The 18,413-nt window shown below is 42.0% G+C and overlaps 3 protein-coding genes across 6 annotated transcripts in view; 2 read left to right on the forward strand and 1 right to left on the reverse strand.

Moving 5' to 3' along the window:
• The window catches only part of cep350 (centrosomal protein 350), a 45,816-nt gene extending 38,465 nt beyond the window's left edge, over nt 1-7,351 (reverse strand). For all 4 annotated transcript variants that reach the window (XM_080770236.1, XM_080770235.1, XM_080770237.1 and 1 more), the window contains exons 1-7: nt 6,974-7,351; nt 4,700-4,788; nt 4,478-4,521; nt 4,168-4,282; nt 3,647-3,815; nt 376-989; nt 158-271 (exon numbers count right to left, since the gene is read on the reverse strand). In XM_080770236.1, coding sequence (XP_080626362.1) covers nt 158-271; nt 376-989; nt 3,647-3,815; nt 4,168-4,282; nt 4,478-4,521; nt 4,700-4,775 — 1,132 coding nt within the window. In that variant the 5' untranslated portion in view covers nt 4,776-4,788; nt 6,974-7,351. The remainder of the gene's footprint in view (nt 1-157; nt 272-375; nt 990-3,646; nt 3,816-4,167; nt 4,283-4,477; nt 4,522-4,699; nt 4,789-6,973) is intronic.
• A 1,552-nt stretch (nt 7,352-8,903) lies between these two features.
• LOC308320201 (glutathione synthetase-like) lies at nt 8,904-10,123 on the forward strand (the record flags this gene model as incomplete). The annotated part of the gene is made up of 2 exons (XM_080770519.1): nt 8,904-9,510; nt 9,543-10,123. 2 exons carry the CDS (start codon nt 8,904-8,906, stop codon nt 10,121-10,123), a joined length of 1,188 nt encoding a protein of 395 aa, XP_080626645.1.
• A 1,972-nt stretch (nt 10,124-12,095) lies between these two features.
• On the forward strand, nt 12,096-17,306 carry cUnh1orf52 (chromosome Un C1orf52 homolog). The gene is made up of 3 exons (XM_080769970.1): nt 12,096-12,521; nt 14,073-14,283; nt 15,374-17,306. The coding sequence occupies exons 1-3, from the start codon at nt 12,234-12,236 to the stop codon at nt 15,523-15,525; spliced, it is 651 nt and encodes a 216-aa protein (XP_080626096.1). The 5' UTR covers nt 12,096-12,233; the 3' UTR covers nt 15,526-17,306.
• The last annotated feature ends 1,107 nt before the right edge of the window (nt 17,307-18,413 follow it).

An 18,413-nucleotide genomic window follows, 5' to 3' on the forward strand; every position in this document is an offset into this window, starting at 1 on the left:
CCTATAGAGCTCTAATGACTGTCTGTACTGCAGGCTCACCAGCGAGCTGTCGTGACAGGTCCCTATAGAGCTAATGACTGTCTGTACTGCAGGCTCACCAGCAAGCTGTTGTGACAGGTCCCTATAGAGCTAATGACTGTCTGTACTGCAGGCTCACCAGCAAGCTGTCGTGACAGGTCCCTATAGAGCTCTCTGCTGAGGTTGTGGAACTCCTCCTCCTTCCACACTTTCCCATCAGGAGTCCGAAGCTTCGTCTCACTGCAGTTGAAACCTGATAGAATAGATGAGATGACGGATGTGTTACACTGCACTGTAAGTCTAGAATACTTTACATTGACCAAAACGCAAATGTGCTGAATACAATAGCCAAACTACCTTTATATATAGGTGCAGGTGGTGCGGCGGCCACTTTGCGTACGGTCGCTGTGGGCATTGTGGTGATGCCTCCCATAGCTCCCTGTATAGGCTGCTCCAGAGAGCCCTGCAGCCTGTCTCTCCCTGCAGCCTCTTCCAGGTGCTCCCTCTGCTTGCGGATACGCTCCTTCAGCTTCTCCAGCTTATCGTCGGGCTGTCGTCGACGCAGATTCTCCAGCCGCTGGGAGGCTGAACCAGGGCTGGTGGAGGCCGAGCACTCCCCCACATCGCGGTCTACGGGGGCGCCTGGAGTTAGGGATGTGGCCGACGCCTGGCTGGTCTCGCAATGTGAAAGGTGTGCTTTAGTCTTGCCGTCCTCAGCGGCTCTTGCCCCGGTGGTATGCGACGACACCACAGTCCTCAGAGCATCCAGGGCCGGCCGGTCGTTGAGGTAGCGGACCTCGGTGCTCTCCAGAGCCGAGGAGTGTGTGCTGTCCAGGTCTCTGTCCGTCTGTCTGTCCCTGGTGTCTCTCTGGTAGACCAGCTGACTGAGTGAGGGGTCCAACGCTGGGTAGGACTGCTGGCTGTAGGGGGGCTCTGGCTGGGAGGGGGGAAGCGGTGGAGGGGTGGCTTCCCTGGAGGTAGAACCAAATCACGCACACAGTAAACATCCTCAGTGTTCATTTAAATTTGAGCATGTACAAATGGATAAGTGGACGAAGGGTGTTGCTGAGGCGTGTATCTGTCACTTTTCTGAATGATCAAAACTTGAATCTCAAGATCGTTAGATTATAATACACTGATAAGAAAGTATCAAATATTACCCCATTTCACACTCTTTTCTGTACGACAACAAGGTGATGGGGGTCTGAAAAACGTGGGTTTGTTTAGATTTCCAGCCACTGGACTTGAACAGTTGTGGTCAATTTGTTTGTGTCTTCTGAAAGCCATGTTTCTGTTAATGGTTGCTATTATAGAGAAGTTGTGGTTCTAGTCTTTTGCCTAGCAATTATGGCAGTGGTTTCACCAATATTACCAGCATAATCTGATTGCATTACTGATGCACTAACATACTGACATACTACAAGAACTGCAGGACAACAGGGACCAATTCCTATAGATGCAAACATCTACATGCAGCAATAGATACTACAACCACCTATATTAACAATGCAATATCAAATGTTTTTAATAGATTTACTCTTTTGTGTAATAGGCCAAAGGAAATACTTGTGTCCAAGGCTTTGCACTGATCCTTGAGTAAAACACAGCTAAACGACTAGGCAATAATGTTCAGAAATATTTGAAGATAGCTATTCTATAAGCTCACAAAGTATTGCAGTGCAACGCATTCTGAGCTTATAGATCGGCTAATTTCACTGTGCAATACCATCGTACAATGACATATAAAAAAGGGCTTAAGTGGTTAAACCTCTTATTGCAGAGGCACGTAAGCTATTCAAGTGGGGGGCACGTGTCAAGAGCATATGTTCTGTGAATAGTGAATAATGTTGTGTGGTAAAGAACCTCAGGGCCAGACTGTTATTTGTCTAAAAGAGCTGTTCTGACTTACAAAGTCTAAAACGTGAAAGATAACCAAATGACACACACGATAATTCAAAGGGGAAAAAACATCCTGTAGTGAAATTAACTGTAATTTCCTAATTACGTTTCGTCATTGACAAAGCACAAAGACTAACTTGACGACGACGTGACAGATGTAATGCTGCGTTCCCACGGGCAGATACAAAGATACAGTCTACCAATCATTTGCAATGGAAGGCAGCGACGTGAAGCTACAAAGCAAATCCAACTTTTGTAGCTGCTACAAAAGATACAAAACTACAAATAGGTTGAACTGGCTGTTCAACTTCAGATACAAATATTCTGTGAATCTTTGCATCTGCCTGTGTGAACGCAGCATAACACTGCAAAGAGAGGCGGCACTGGGTGTTCCAAGACAGGGTCTCAGCATTGGTAGCAAGACCACTCGCCCTTGGCGAGCAGTCTGGGCGATTGGTCTTGGCGACTCGCCAAAAGGGGAAGTCCATTCGCCCCGAGGGGAAGACCACTGGGCCCGGGGCGAAATGTCTTCACCTTTTGGCGACTGGTCTTCACTTTTTGGCTAGTGTTTTCTTCACTTTCAGCAACTGCAGCCTTTGCTAGCTACTGTGCTAAATCCGTCTTTTATATAATTTGATCAATCCATGACATCCATGCGCGTCGCGGTGAAATCCGTCGTTTCTATAATTTGATCAATCCATGACATTGTTGTTAGAAGAACAGCTCAAATATTGAATGTGAAGACATAGTGTAGTACAAATCCTCGTGTGATCTTCTTAAAAGTGGAAGGATCATAACACAGGTCTAAGGTATTTTTTCCCCTGACTTTCTGTTGGTAAGGTTTTGACTCTTTCACATCAGTGCACGGCTGATTCAAGCCATGCATTTAGGGGTAAAAAGGTACCTAAGGTAATGTAAACATACAGCATTTTTTTATTTAGCAATTAAAAGCATGGGTCTAAAACTACAAGTAACTTCATGGAATAAATTATAGCCTACTTGCAGTGTTAGCTGCAAGCAGTTTTACGCCACATGTATTTATTTGAAAACTCAATTAGCCTATAGTTACTTTTTAGATTGTATCATTGCCAAAGATAAAAACTAAAAGTTTACATCTGTAGCCTAGCTGTGAGATGGTCTGCGTTAGCTGCTGATACTTCAGCACTTTGGTTAGAAAGGCTTCTTCACACACACACACACACACACACACACACACACACACACGAACACGAAGCAGTAAAACATCGCATTTATCAACTTTTCGCTGCGCGCCTCACAAGGCTATTGGATTTATTTGTGCTTCGTCGTTGCACAATGCACGTATAGGCATACATTGTGTAGAGCTGTGTGTGTGTGTGTGTGTGTGTGTGTGTGTGTGTGTGTGTGTGTGTGTGTGTGTGTGTGCGTGCGCGGGCTGACGGCATTGCGTCCTCTCTCCACTGTCTTTCTGTGAGTCCCCGATTTCGGAGCTGCAAAATGCAAGAAATAACGCACTTTATGTGCAAACTCCTCGGTGCGCCTTGGAATTGGAGCGCAATGGAAATGACTAAATGAGCATGCTCAGGGTCGAGTGGTCTTCCCCTTTTGCCGAGAAGGCTTCACTTTCTGGGGCGATTGGTCTTGGCGACTCGCCTCGGAAAGTAAAGTCTTCTCGGCAAAAGGGGAAGGTCACTCGCCAAAGGTGAAGTCCACTCGCCGAGGCGAGAAGTCCGGTATTCTCAGCATTTACCTGTAGGAGGCCAGCGGCTCTCTGAACTCCACACTGTTGTTTCTGCAGACATTGCTGTCCTGGGTGGTGTTTCTCAGTGGGCTGCGAGAACTGCTCTTTTCTGGGCTCTGGTGTCCTCGCCCCCTCCATTTGGATGACCCTCCTCCCACATCATCCATTTGTCGTCCATCTGAGGTAGGAGTATGGTTGTTAAATATCACGTTGAAAAACTCAACAAATGTGCAATTGTAAAAATCGCCGTCTGTATATAGGGCATGGTTTTCTGGCACCACTGAAAAATCTGCCATAAATTTTTCAATCAATTATATTAAGCCTAGAATCAAGCCATCCAGGAACCTGACCATAAAACCATTGATTCTTTGGAAAAAACGGTGTAAATCTCTATGCGGAAAGATTAATGATTTTTCAGTGGTGCCAGGAAACCACACCCACTGCTATGCCCTGTAGTGCGCATATTTCCCACATGTCCACTGCCTGAGCTTTAGATACAATATCTCATTCTGTATTTTCTGTATTCTTACCTCTGCGTCTGACCTTCCTGGAGGAGGCTGAGGAGCTCTTCTTGTGGTCCATAACAGAGGCCAGGACAACCCCTGTTCCTGGAGCTGCCTCCAGTCGGTTCTCGATGTGCCGCAACTGGAAGGCGGGTGAAAGAATACATAAATCAGGCCATGAAAGAGGAAGACGGAGAGCCATCTCCTCATCGTCATCTCAGGGGATTTGTTTCAAAAGACAAATCATTTCTCCCCCAAAAAATGGCTTTTCACCGTAGGCAGCCGACTAATTCCAGAGAAAACTTTAGGAAGCAAAGCATCTCTCTAATGTACTTACAGCAGCTTTGGAGTGAGCCAGGCCTTTCCATGGAGCTGTATGATCTGGAAACACAAAACAAATCAAGATGTCAGTACTGTAAGGAAACTTCTTTCTATGACAACTTCTTCCAACCAACTAATTTTAATATAATTTGATTGTTTAATACAATAATGTGCTGGTGGACACTAGCACAAGTACCACGCAGAAGAATGAGAAGAACAGAATAGAAGTCCTATGCACCTCTGACATTGTCCAGACCAGAAAGCTGCTGAGAAGAGCTGTTGAGAGATACCTCAGCCGTCTTGCTGCTCCTCATCTCTCCTGCTCACCTGCACAGGAAGAGACAGCAAAAAAAACAAAAAGCTAATTGCATTACACACACGTTTGAGGAGGGATATCACATGCAAGATCATATCGCCTAGACGCCTATAATTGAATAATTTTCACTTCCATCAATCACGCACAGTCGCACACAACCTCGGACATTAATCGCCCTTGGGATCCACTATGTCTACCGCAATGCTTTATTCAAAAAGTGGAAGAAAGGATTACCAAAATATGAAAAAGAGAGAAAGGACGTCACTGTATAGTGTATATGGGCCTACGGCACAAATAAATTATATATATATTATAAATAGCCGGTTTAGCCAGACAAATGGTAACTTTACAGAGTGGGAGATACAATAACAATTGACTATATGTACATGCAAACCACTTAGTGCCACGGTTTGACTCACCATGTGAGTCAAGCCCTTGAGAATAGGTCAGGGCGATATGGAAAGAAATCTATTATAATTATTTATTTATTTTTACCAAATACCTCAATATCGATAATAATATTGTATTGTGATAATAATATTCTCTTATTTTTTTCAGAAATAGGCTGCACATCTACAAGATTGTGCATCACTGCTTTGTGATGAGACAGTTTGAATCCTGTAAAGTATGTCACAAGCCCATAGCCTACAAGTTGACATTCTGCATAATTCTGAATGGACTCAAAGCTGAATAAATAATTCATCTTTCATGACAGGTGGAGGTTGCTGACGGCAGGCAGATATCCTGCCATTTAAAACTGGTTCAGCAGCAGCAAATTCCTCTAAAGATTTCCATGTGGGAAGATGAGCAGGAGAGGAGTCATCCAAATGCTAAGCATGTGATGTTTACCGAAGATACCGGTCAGGTTAGTGAAGCGGACATACCTACTGTACCACCAACCAAGAGTCATGAAACAATGGGGTTGATTTAGTTCTGACAGGTGCATTTGCCTCTTAAGACAAGCAGTGTGTCCATTTTTCTCACTTGGCTTTTTTGTGCCTTCCAAACAAAGTGGACACTGCCAAAGTGTTATTTACCACCTGCTTATCCCTATACCATAGATCTAGCCAGGTATGTTGATATATAAATCAGTCTTTACTGGATGTTGCAACCAGGCTGGCTTTCCAGGCTTATGCACAACAACAAGAAACAGGTATTTGTACCTGTGTTTTCGGGGAAAATACAGGGATGTCTTTCTAGACATCTCATATTTCACACTCCAGTCATTCCTTTCTTGCACGTCATGCCGGCTTACTCATAACAAACACATGACGCAGGTGATCATGTCAACAGTTAAGCGAATTATAATCATTTTCTGCCCCGAAATAATATAAGAGGAACTTCCAAAAAGCCTCACTATATTTTTGTATCTCAAATACAAAAACGGGGGGGTCGAGAAAATCATCCAGGCCCACCCACACTGACTCTGAAATCAATCATAACAGAGCTAGCAGTATCGATGCCCTTCTTAACAGTTCACACATCCCGTTTGGACTGTTAGATCACTTCCAAGCAAATAAACTGTCGTCACCTGACCAACAAGAAGAGCTGACGCTAGCTATTTTATGATACGGTAACTTTACATGGAAACAAAAACATATATATTGATAAGTGTTTTCGGTCACATTAGTTAGGTATTTGTTTAATTATAAAACAGGAACCGACACCGACCGTCCGAGACGTACACTATAGGTTGTGTAGTTAACACCCATCTGTAGCTACTATAGCAACCGAGATGTTAATGTTCGGCTTGGAGTTACATTATTATTACCGCTTTATAACGCCAATAAACTGCATTGAAACAGTAAATAATTAAAATAATGTCTCTTTCAGAGAATACAGTTCAACAGTGTAACTTACCTTATACTATATCTTGACATGAAACTTACAGTTTATGTTTTACCGGGTGTACATTACATACAATATAAAGTGATCATACGCCCGCCTCCGCTGTATTAAGTTAGACAACCATTTATCTGCCAGGTATATATAAGGGCCACGTAATGCCCATTAAACTCAACTTTATTTAAGAAGATTGTCGCATTGTATTAATGAAGGGAGTAGTCCCACTCCCAGCCGCGCTAGCCAACATGAACATTTAGCTGCCTGTCCCCGGCCGGTATTGTTGAATCCAATAACTTCAGACGACTGGCTCTCGAATGATGTCACATAAAAAACAACAGCAGCAAATGTTACCTTTTAGGCCAACGATCCGATCTCCTCAATTGTCCATAATCAACACGACGCCTTCATGGTGATGAGGGGGGGACGGACAAACTTCTTTCGGACTACTTCTTTACCCCCCACTGTCTTTGTAGGTCTTGTTGCCAGCCTACTGCTAACTTAGCAAGCTAATGTTACCAAGCTAGTGTCAGTCAGTCAGTGTGCAGATTAGCTACTTTGTTAGCAACCTGCACTCCTTAATGTGCATTTGCAGCGTCTTTCGTCCACCTGGAAAGCCACTGGACAGTCCGCCAGTCCTCCCGGTTAGACCAGGGAAAGCTACCCGCCTTAAGGTGCCCTTTCCCGGGGTTACAATGTTGATGTTTCAAGAGCGTTCAGTTGACTATATGATCCACCATTGACAAAACCATAGGAAAACTGATGATATGCGGAAATATCGCGATTGCACTCTGCATAAGGTACTTTGTTTTGCCCTATGAGTTTTGTGTTGAATTAAATATGACCTTTATAGTTTCGACGGAGAGTCAGATATACTGCATTTAAATGTAACAATTTAATTTAAATAATATAAATAAAATATTGTAAAAACAGAAAAAGACTGATATAATAATATTCATTGTGCAAAATGTATTCTGACGTCGATTTCACGAAGCTTTTTAACAAATATTATTGTATACTTAAATAATGTAACGTATATTAATTTATTATACACTAGGCTGTACAGTATTAACCCTACTCATGTCTCGTGTTAGTGAAGAGGAAGTGAAATATCAATTATAGGCAAAAACCTACCGACAGTATGTGTAATTTTTACTCATGTTGAGAAAGAGCGTCCCCTGCTGTGCAGTGGGAAAGTAAAGTACATTTTACTCAAGCACTCTAGTACAATGTTGAGGTATTTCTACTGGAGTATTTAACACTTTTCAATACTTTTACTTCCACTGATACTCTACTATCTTTGTTATCTATATACATACATATATATATATATATATATATATATATATATATATATATATATATATATATATATATAGATACCATTATATATAGAGTACCCTGGGCATAATTGCATCAAGACATACAATACTATATAAGAGATCAATACTAAGAGCAGTGTGTATTTACAAAAAAACATTTGAGGAACTGATCGCTGATTGCTCATTAGCTCTGCATTTCATTTTCCAGTTTTTGTCCATCACTCTCCGCTATAATCATCCTGTATACGTTTCCAAAATTATTTTTTTGTTCAGGGCAGGGGTCATCAATATGTCCATACACGGACAAATGTGTCCATGGCAAAGACTTGGCATTGTCCGTGGCAAATTTTTGAAATATAATGTTCATATTTTGATCATAGATCCTATTACTGAATGCCAAGTCTTGAGGTTTTCTTCAGAATATGTATGACACTTATTTACTACGACGCTATGGCACATTAGTAGTCCAACTACTGTAGTACTAGTGGTTGTCAAATGTTTTATTTTCAATGACCCCTCAACTCTGAGAGTGTACAAATGTAACCAAATGCACCCGTAAGGGTACATTTGGTTCCATTTGAACAGTATATGCAGTATATGTATAATAAAGGAAGTCAAAGGCAGTGGGATCACGCAGACATTTTTCCCAAATATGGAGTCATATAGCCTAAATGTCATAGATAACGTCATAGATAATGTAAATTTCCAGTATAATAATAATATCACCCTATAATGTGTCCACGTGAATTGCCAGTCCCTTCTGCCCAGACTGAAACTCTGTGCTCTTTAGATACCTCAATAAAATGGTATATATTGTGCACATTGAAAAAAGTGATCAGAACATGTGTGATCTCTTTTTCCTCCCTGAATCAATTATCTGACAACGTTTATCACTTAAAATCCACCTGGCTCTCATTAACTTCAATGCATTTGTGTAGAATTCCAAGGACAGGTAAATAACAATGGCTGCCAGAGGAATACCAGAGGACATACTGATGAATACTAAACTGGTCAATGACTTAGAGACAGTGGCAAAAGATGCAGATCTTATACATGGAGTCTTAATGCGTACCAATGAGAGCCCCAACTCGTCAGAGATGGTGACGTATGCTCCTTTCACACTCTTCCCTTCCCCTGTGTCCAAAGCTGTGTTTTTGCAGGCTCTGGCAGTGCAGACACACTTCAATTTACTGGTGGACAAAGTCAGCCAGGACTCGGGGTTTCTGGAAGAGGCTCTTGCCAGCACCATTGCAGTTGATGATTTTACTGGAAGGTTGTTTAGTATCTATCAACAGATTCAGAAAGAAGGAAGATCTCAGTCTATTGTGTTGGGTCTGAATCGGTCTGACTACATGTTGGACCAGAAAGAGGATAGAATTTCATCTCTGAAGCAAATTGATATAAACACAATTGCTGCAAGTTTCGGGGGTCTCTCCTCACGCACACCAGATGTCCATCGACATATTCTTAGAGTGGCTGGTCGGCTAGAGGAGAGCCAACGTGTTTTAGACAACAACTCAGCAGCAGGTCTGGCCAGGGGGATAGAGAAGGCCTGGGAGCTCTATGGATCAGAGAGAGGGATCAGAGGGATCAGAGGGAAGCTCGTCTGCTGATGGAGCGCTCTCTGGCTGTAAAGTGCCCAGACATCTCAACCCACCTTGCTGGAACCAAGAAAGTCCAGCAGGAGCTGGCCAGACACGGAGTTCTGGAGAGGTTCTTCCCTCAGCAGCCCCAGGTGGTGGAGCAGATCAGAGCCACCTTCACTGGCCTCTACACACTTGATATGGGCCCTGAGGGAGACCAAACGGTGGAAATGGCTTTATCTCAACCAGACCAGTTTGTCCTGAAGCCCCAGAGGGAAGGAGGCGGTAACAACGTCTATGGATCAGACATCTGCCATGTACTAGAGCGAGTGAAGGAGAGCAATGAGAGGACTGCATACATTCTCATGGATAGGATCCAACCAAGTCCCGTACACAACTACCTACTAAGGCCGGACTCACCTCTCAAGCTCACCAGCTGTGTCAGTGAACTGGGAGTGTTTGGAGCTTATGTCAGGCAGGGCAAAGACATGGTAATGAATGAATGTGTGGGTCATCTGCTGAGGACAAAGAGTACTGAACATGCTGATGGAGGCGTAGCAGCCGGAGTGTCTGTGCTGGACAACCCTCTCCTAGTTTGATAACTCACACTGGCTCCTCCTGTTGGGCTCTGCACAAAAGGACAAAGAGGTAAAGATGTAAAGTCACACACTCAATAACTTTCTATGGATTTGATTACTTTTCGATTAATTTAATCATCTAATACATTTTTGAGGGGAGCCCTATATTCAGCCTACTCATTCATAAAACACAAGGGCCATGAGATGAATGTTTAAATGTCTCAATGAATGAGATGCTAATTGTATTGTATTTGTACCCACTGTTCTGTAAAGCTATTTGTATGGAAACGTTTGGGAACCTGCAGTCTCTAGTCTAAAATCCTCTCTAGCAGCACCTAGAGGCCATGCTACCACCCTGCATTGATTGATTGATTGATTGATTGAAATATTTATTAACAGTTTGCAGAATTCACAATTCACAATCACAATCCTACTTTTTGATGTTCCCATTGACAATGAATGGAGAATTTACATCATATGTGGAAGAGCAAATCTGTATTTTGTCCTACGCAAACATTAAATTCCCATTGACAATGAATGGACAATTTACATCATATGTGTCTGAGCAAATAATACGTCACGGTGATAAGAGCGCCCCTCACTTCACACGTGTGTGATTTGTTTATCATATTTTTAGCTAGCCCCTCCTACATTCAGCTTTTAGTTACTGTCCACAAACTTCGTCTTAAACAAACATTAGATTCCCATTGACAATGAATGGATAAATTTACGTCATAGTGTGTCTGAGCAAATACTAGGCATAGTGTCTATTTTACGTCATGATGATGTATGATGAGAAGAGCGCCCCTCACGTCACACGGGTGTGATTTTTATTAAAACATAGCCTATCAACAAATCGATTAACCCTATACTCACACATGGTGTAGCCTAACGGTAAACATAATGTACAAGCTCGCTTCGCATTATGATGCGTAGTGAGCTTGTAGATCTGCCCAAAATTAATGCATTAGGCTATATGCCTATTTATTAATTATATCAAATTGAAGCGTTTCATTAACTGTTGTTCCCCCTATATGTTAAAGAAGAGCAAACAAGCTAAAACATACCTTCTCTTCAGAATCCTTGTTGTGTAGGCCTGCCTTAAATGAAAAAATAAATAAAAATCACACCCTTGTGATTATCATCATACATAATCTCATTCCGGCCAATCACAATGTGTCCTCACTTTTGTCTTCAAAGTTTGTGTCTATGCAAACAATGTTTGTGTTTACACAAACACTCAAAACTGGCCATTCGTTGTCAATGGCATTCAATGTTTGTGTTAGAGGAGGATAAACACTCAAAACTGGCAATTTCATTGGCCAGTGGCATTCAATGTTTGTGTTTAGGAGTAGGACAATGTTTGTGTTAGCATAAACCCTTAAAACTGGACATAGATGGTGTTATGATATACTGTATTCTACGTATTGGACCCTCGTCTGGTTCTGGTGTGTGATGACCCGGTTGGCATTTCCATGGTTCGGCGGCGGACAGACAGACAGGCCGGCCCGGGAGAAGATTAACATGACACGAGACTTGGTCACATCAAAACGTTCACAAGGTTTATTCCACTTACAGCAGCATATATATCTTGGATACTTCATGTCCTAATGACGTCACAGACTAGACATCACAATCACTGCCTGCTAGCCGCGGCCTTCAGCGTGCTCTAACACAGCTCCACTCTTATGTTACCATTAAGGCAGGCAGTACACCATACATACAAGTACATTGCACGTATCAGTACCGAGTATCCGAACACAGTACCAAGTATCAGAACACTATAATACAACAGATGGCGCTCATCAAAAATACTTTTGGCTACTCCTTGGATACCCCAATTCCACTCATACCAGCCAGTAATAAAAGGATACCACCAGCATACCATAGAGTTATTCAGCATACCACCAGAGGGAGACTCACTTTCCATTTTAAATCATTTGCGACTGTTTGCGACGTTATGTGAACGATTTACGACTGTTTTGGAGGCTTATTCAAAATGGAGTAATAATATAAGCTGCTAGGCTGCTAACAATGAATATTCCTATTTAAGCGCACGATCTCTACATTATCAAACACGTTTATTTTCATTCAGCATTCTTTGAATAATTAGTAGGCTCGGTAACACACGATGACTGACGAAAATAAATCGGACTCTTTCCGTTTCTTTTCGGGCTACGACGATTTGAGTGACAGCAGCAATGATACCACAGACGAGGAAGACGACGAGCATAAATCAACAGGGAAATCCAAGTCAAAGACCCCCCAACAACAAGGGACCAAACGGGCAGCCAGTGGTGGTCCCTCCTTGCCTAAACCCGACGATCTATTCCGATCTGTATCAAAGCCTGCCTTTCTGTACAACCCGCTGAATAAGCAGATTGACTGGGAAAGTCGTACAGTAAAGGCTCCTGAAGAGGTAAAAACTAATTTAGGCAACGAGTCAGTCAAATAAGTGAGGTTAGTTTAGTTATGTAATTGTAATATGCAGCCAAGGGTACCGCGCTGCTATAAACATAGTCAATTTAAAACTAGAATCAAATGGCAGATATTGTCCCTAAGTTTACGGAATGCATTGGAGTCTATGGGCTCGCCTACATGAACCGTGACGTGACCAGGCTGTTTTCTGCCCCCTCTGGGGCTAGCTACGGCAGTACCGGCACCGCCCCCTAAAAAAAAGAATTTGCGTCCTCACCTTCGTCTTCAATGTTTGTGTTATGCAATGTTTGTGTTTACACGAACACAAAAAATTGTCCATTTATTGTCAATGGCATTTAATGTTTATCTAAGTATGCGTTAGCACATAGACTAAAAGCTGGACATAGGAGGGGCTATCACCCCTCAAAAATCACACTTGTGTGAAGTGAGGGGCGCTCTTACATCATCATACATCTCATTCCGTGCTCAGCCAATCAAATCATCACAAATTTGGTACACACTGTCACAAACACACAAAGTTGGGCTAGCCGCAATTTGCAACACTAGATTATTTTTAATGGGATGAATCCATTATATCCATGCAGGGATATTGTCCCTAAGTTTACGGAATGCATTGGAGTCTATGGGCTCGCCTACATGAACCGTGACGTGACCAGGCTGTTTTCTGCCCCCTCTGGGGCTAGCTACGGCAGTACCGGCACCGCCCCCTAAAAATAACAATAACAGAGCAAAAACATCACATTTATTATTAGTGCCACTACCAAAAAATGTGTCCCTGGATGGAGCAGAGCGCTGCTGCTGCTTTGAGGGCTTCCGGCACAAAGGACCAGGTATTTTGTTCTGTAGGGAGGATGAATCCTCAGTACCCCTGCCCTCGGACTAAGCCACCCCACTATCCTTCTGGAGGGGGTGGGAAGGTTTGACCAGGATAGTCTCCACTCTCCAGTGTCTTCCTCATTGTGACCTATTTTATCTCTGATTCAGTACCCCCCCCCCCCTTACTAGAGGGTGTCGGCATTCTTCAGCTCCTTGTTCAAGAAGTAAATGCCTAGGTACTTGTAGGTGTCTCCACCTCCTCCCTATGAATGGTGCTGGGCGCTGGGCTGGGGGTATCCTTTTGCTCATATGGTATTCCACCACCAGCTCCTTGGTCTTGCCTTCGTTAGTTACCACCTCACAACGCTCTTCACTAGGGCGCCATGTTCATCCACCTCACAAAGCTCTTCACCAGGGCGCCATGTTCATCCACCTCACAAAGCTCTTCACCAGGGCGCCATGTTCATCTGTGTCCGTGTTGTCCCCCGTGATGTGGCCGACAATGATGGGTGCAGTCTGAATACATGAAGTGTATGGAATATCAGCCATTCTAGAGATAATATTCAGTATGGTGTCCTCTCTCTCACAGTAATTTATAGTATACAACTATACATGTTTTCTTGTTGTGTTGCTGACCTATTACTGCAACACAGGAAGAATGAATACAATAACACCACCGATTCTAATCTTGTCTTCATTATGTTCTTCTCCGCAGCCTGCCAGAGAGTTTAAGCCATGGAAGACCAATGCAGTGCCCCCTCCCCAGAGCTATGCCACAGAACCAGAAAAGAAAAAGGGAGCCCCCCCAGGGATGGACATGGCCATAAAGTGGTCCAATGTCTATGAAGACAATGGAGAGGATGCACCACAGCCTTGCACTGGCAATGCCCAATTCCTACCAGATGAGGAGCAACCCTCTGACTCAGGTTAGAACCACAGTGCCTTCAAAGTGGGATATATTCTTATTTCAGTAGTCAGCCTGAATATAAGAATCACACCCGTGTGAAGTGACTGAGGGGTGATCTTATCATGGTACATCATCATACATCATCTCATTCCGGCCAATCCGGCCAAAGAATTTGCGTCCTCACCTTCGTCTTCAATGTTTGTGTTTACACGAACACAAAAAATTGTCCATTCATTGTCAATGGCATTTAATGTTTATCTAAGTATGCGTTAGCACATAGACTAAAAGCTGGACATAGGAGGGGCTATCACCCCTCAAAAATCACACTTGTGTGAAGTGAGGGGCGCTCTTACATCATCATACATCTCATTCCGTGCTCAGCCAATCAAATCATCACAAATTTGGTACACACTGTCACAAACACACAAAGTTGGGCTAGCCGCAATTTGCAACACTAGATTATTTTGAATGGGATGAATCTAGAGTTGCAAATTGCAATACCCTCCAATGACAGCCCATTGATCCAAATCGAATTTCTGATCTGCTTGTATTAAACTACGTTAAACTCACCAACATTGCAGCTGTAGGGAAAGCTTGAATTATCCTCTTAATTCTGCAAAGTGTTTGATTCAGACAAATCCACCATGTAATGAGCTACTTTCTGTCAAAAAATTCTGTGTTGGAGTTTGGAAGTGCTCGTCGAAGTCACCGAATGGCCCTGCGTACCACCTGTTTCGAATTTGCACATAATGCAGGAGGCAGCATCACGACCTGTTAATAAGTCCAAAGTCCAACACAAATATATCACAGCACAGAATGTCTTACCAAAATGTAGCTCATAACATGTCTACAGTGGATTTTTACGAAACTATTGAAAGGCCTCCCTTATTTCAATATCGATTGTTTTCCACACCACTTAAGCCCTATGCACTGTACTTGTCTTTGTTGTATGATGAATAGTGAAAATACTAAATAGCGCATTGTTTGCTTGTAGAATGCTATGTTCAGTATTTTTTAACTTTTTGGAAATGTGGAATAGGGATGCCAGGTTGAAACTTGAAAGTAGTCTGACACACCCTCCCCCTGTTTTCCCCTGCCGTGGATTTTAGATGACGAGTCGGATAAGGCAACGTCTGCAAAGAAACGCAGAGTGGAGACCTTCCAGCAGAAGGAGAAGAGAAAGAGAGACCTGGGACAAGCCACCTCTGACAAGAGCTTTGTAGAGGAAGAGAAGAGAATCCTCAGACAGCAGGCAGAGTGAAGCCCGCTTTCAACAAAGCATCAGTTGCTAACATTTTTATGTTAGTGAAATTTCACAGACATTGGCAAATGGACTAGTGAGGTGGTACATGATGGCACCTACAATATGAAAGTGCCCTTTTGGCTATGGGGTGCCATGATTTGTAATATTCTGCTCATAATATGCACACAAATCAATGTTACCACGCTAGATACATTATGTTTGCTTTAAATGTATCCAGATATGGAATGGAATGTTCAATCCTTCAGTTTGTGGCATCTATTTTGGACAACAACTATATCAATGATGTGACGATGTGTTTTTCCACAACATTTAGAGAGACAGCCTTAGTATAATAATAATTATAATAATAGTGTAGATAGTGGATACGATGATTTCACTCGGCTAGAACAGATTTGCTGGTGCTGGCCCGTTCACAAAATGTACTGTAATGCAGCTTTTATCACCAGGAGAAAACCATGTTTAATCTGTATTGCGATATTACGATAAACAAAAGCCAGGTGATATCTAGTCTTTCATTACAATATTGATATATTTTTAATATTTCTCAGCTCTAACTTAAAGGGCAACTTTTCAGATTTTAATCTTCAAATCCTATCGTAATACTGTGAGCAGGATATGTGAAAATCTGATACTTTTCAATGCGTTCTCAATGTTCTTTGTACCGAGAGCTCGCTCTCTGGTGCTGAGAAAAATGCTGCCAGTATATGAAAAATGTATCAAACAAATGCTTAGATTCAGGTTAAAGTTACCTTTAAATTAGATTAATTTGATTGGACCCCAAACATTTCTCAGACTCTCTGACTAACACAGGCTGAAGCCTGAAATGAACAAATACTAAAATGACATTCACAAGTGATAAATAGACATGGAAGGATGTTAAATTGCACCCAAAGAAAGAATGTGTACCTTATAACCCAGTCTAATGAGACCGTATATTATTTATGTTAGGCGCTCCTTTAAATTGACGAGTTCATGAATATTTCACTTTTTCTTTTCTTTTTTCAGTTTTGACTTTGTTCTGCCTGTGGCCACTAGATGTCACATTTAGCTCATACTTTGTCTTGAAAAGGTTACCATAATGACTGGCTTCCCTTCCCTACACAACAACAAAGGACCCTGTGCTTAGTGTTAATATTTTAGTTAGTTCCTTCCAGGTCAGCTGACATACTGTACTAGTCTCATGTTCACACTTTTGTGAGATGCTCCACCAGCCTCAATATGATATTTAAATTGATTACATAAAAATATGAACGTAAAATCATTGCTTTCATTCCCACTATTTCAAGAGGAAGTTGTTTTTTCTGTTTAGGCCCGGGGAGTGAAGCTCTGAGGATCATCAAATCGGTGGCCGTTTGAACAACTGGTACATGTATACTGGTTGATGTTTTAATTAAAATAATCCTTGTCATACACCATAGTTGCAATAAACAGTGTATTTCTTATTGATGTGATTTGTTGATCTAATCTTTAATTGTAATGTTATGTAGAGACCTGTTTAAAACAAATAATTAAATACAGAATCTCATTACCCCTTTGTGTGGATAAGAGGCCAACATTTTACTTGACTGAAATTAGCTTGTTGCTTGTCTTGGGCTCTTGGCAGCATAACGGATCTTAAATGTATTTGAAATGGGATTATTTTATGCACCCCTGAAAATCTCTGGCTCAAATGAACATACTCTCCTTTGAAAACAAATCCGTGAGCAATGGAGCAAATCAAGCAATTTCAAGAAGAAAAAGTAAATTTCCATAACTCTTACTTCGCAACAGTTTAGTGATCACAGGAATTCCTGGCCTATCTGTCATCATGGGTTGACAAGAAATAATGGTAAATATGCTTCTGATAAAATTCCAGCTTCCAGGTATGTGCCTGGCCTTGTCTGAGATGCTTACCTAGCCCTGGCCTGCACAGCCGCAGCAGACTGATTTTATCAGCCATATTTACGAACAACAACTCCTTTCTGACAAATTTTATGAGAATTGGAGAGTCATCTTCACGGATGATTCATCACTGTCAGTTTTGGAGATTTTATTTTCCCAGTAAATAAAAGTTCTCACTCTTGGAATGGCATTGTGTGACTAGTAGAAAAGGTTTATTTCCAGTGTTTGTTGTGTTGAATTATTTTAGCTTAAGCTGTTTTGTTGTGATATATGTAAAGCTTTTATTTTTATTTTTACCACTTACCTGGAAAAGCATGTTTTCTCCCCACTCAGTGGTATCTTCATACAATACAATGAAAAAGAGAATATGCTCATAGTATATGATCCTCCACTCTAGTCTCTTCTATAGAAGACTGAACGCTATTGAGGTACTTAATGCACTTGAACTCTTGAATAAATCTTGTAGATTGTCAGAATGTCAGTCTTGCAGAGCAGCCTTGCCGATCTGTTGTTGGCAAGCAACACCATCATACGACAGGGTATGAATTAAGCTTTAACATCCTGACTCCCTGCATTTCCACTGGCTTGTTGACTTCCTCCAAATGTCTGTCATCCTTACAATCTTCAGCCTAGCCAGGGACTCTATATTTACCCCTGAGAGGCCTGTTGCTAAGTGCCAGGATAGGGAGCTGTCAATGTGGCTCGCAGAGAATGTTTGCTGCTGGGAGGCACACTGTTCATGTCTTCTATCACCCCCTCTGCCAGCAGCTGGGGCCACATGCAGATGTTTTCTAGAAGCAAACAGTTGCTTTTCACACCAGCAAACTGACCAACAGTGTGAAACAGATGTTTCTTTTTTATTATTCTTTATTTAGGGACATCCACACACAATCATATTATACAACCATTTTTCAAATTGCATTTCTTTGTCCACAGGGGGTTTTTTTCTCTTCATTTTTAGACAGGAACAAAAAAATAATAAAATAAAGCATATGGGAGAGATG

The sequence above is a fragment of the Protomyctophum bolini genome, assembly GCF_963924005.1.
Source record: "Protomyctophum bolini genome assembly, chromosome: 8".
NCBI lineage: Eukaryota > Metazoa > Chordata > Actinopteri > Myctophiformes > Myctophidae > Protomyctophum > Protomyctophum bolini.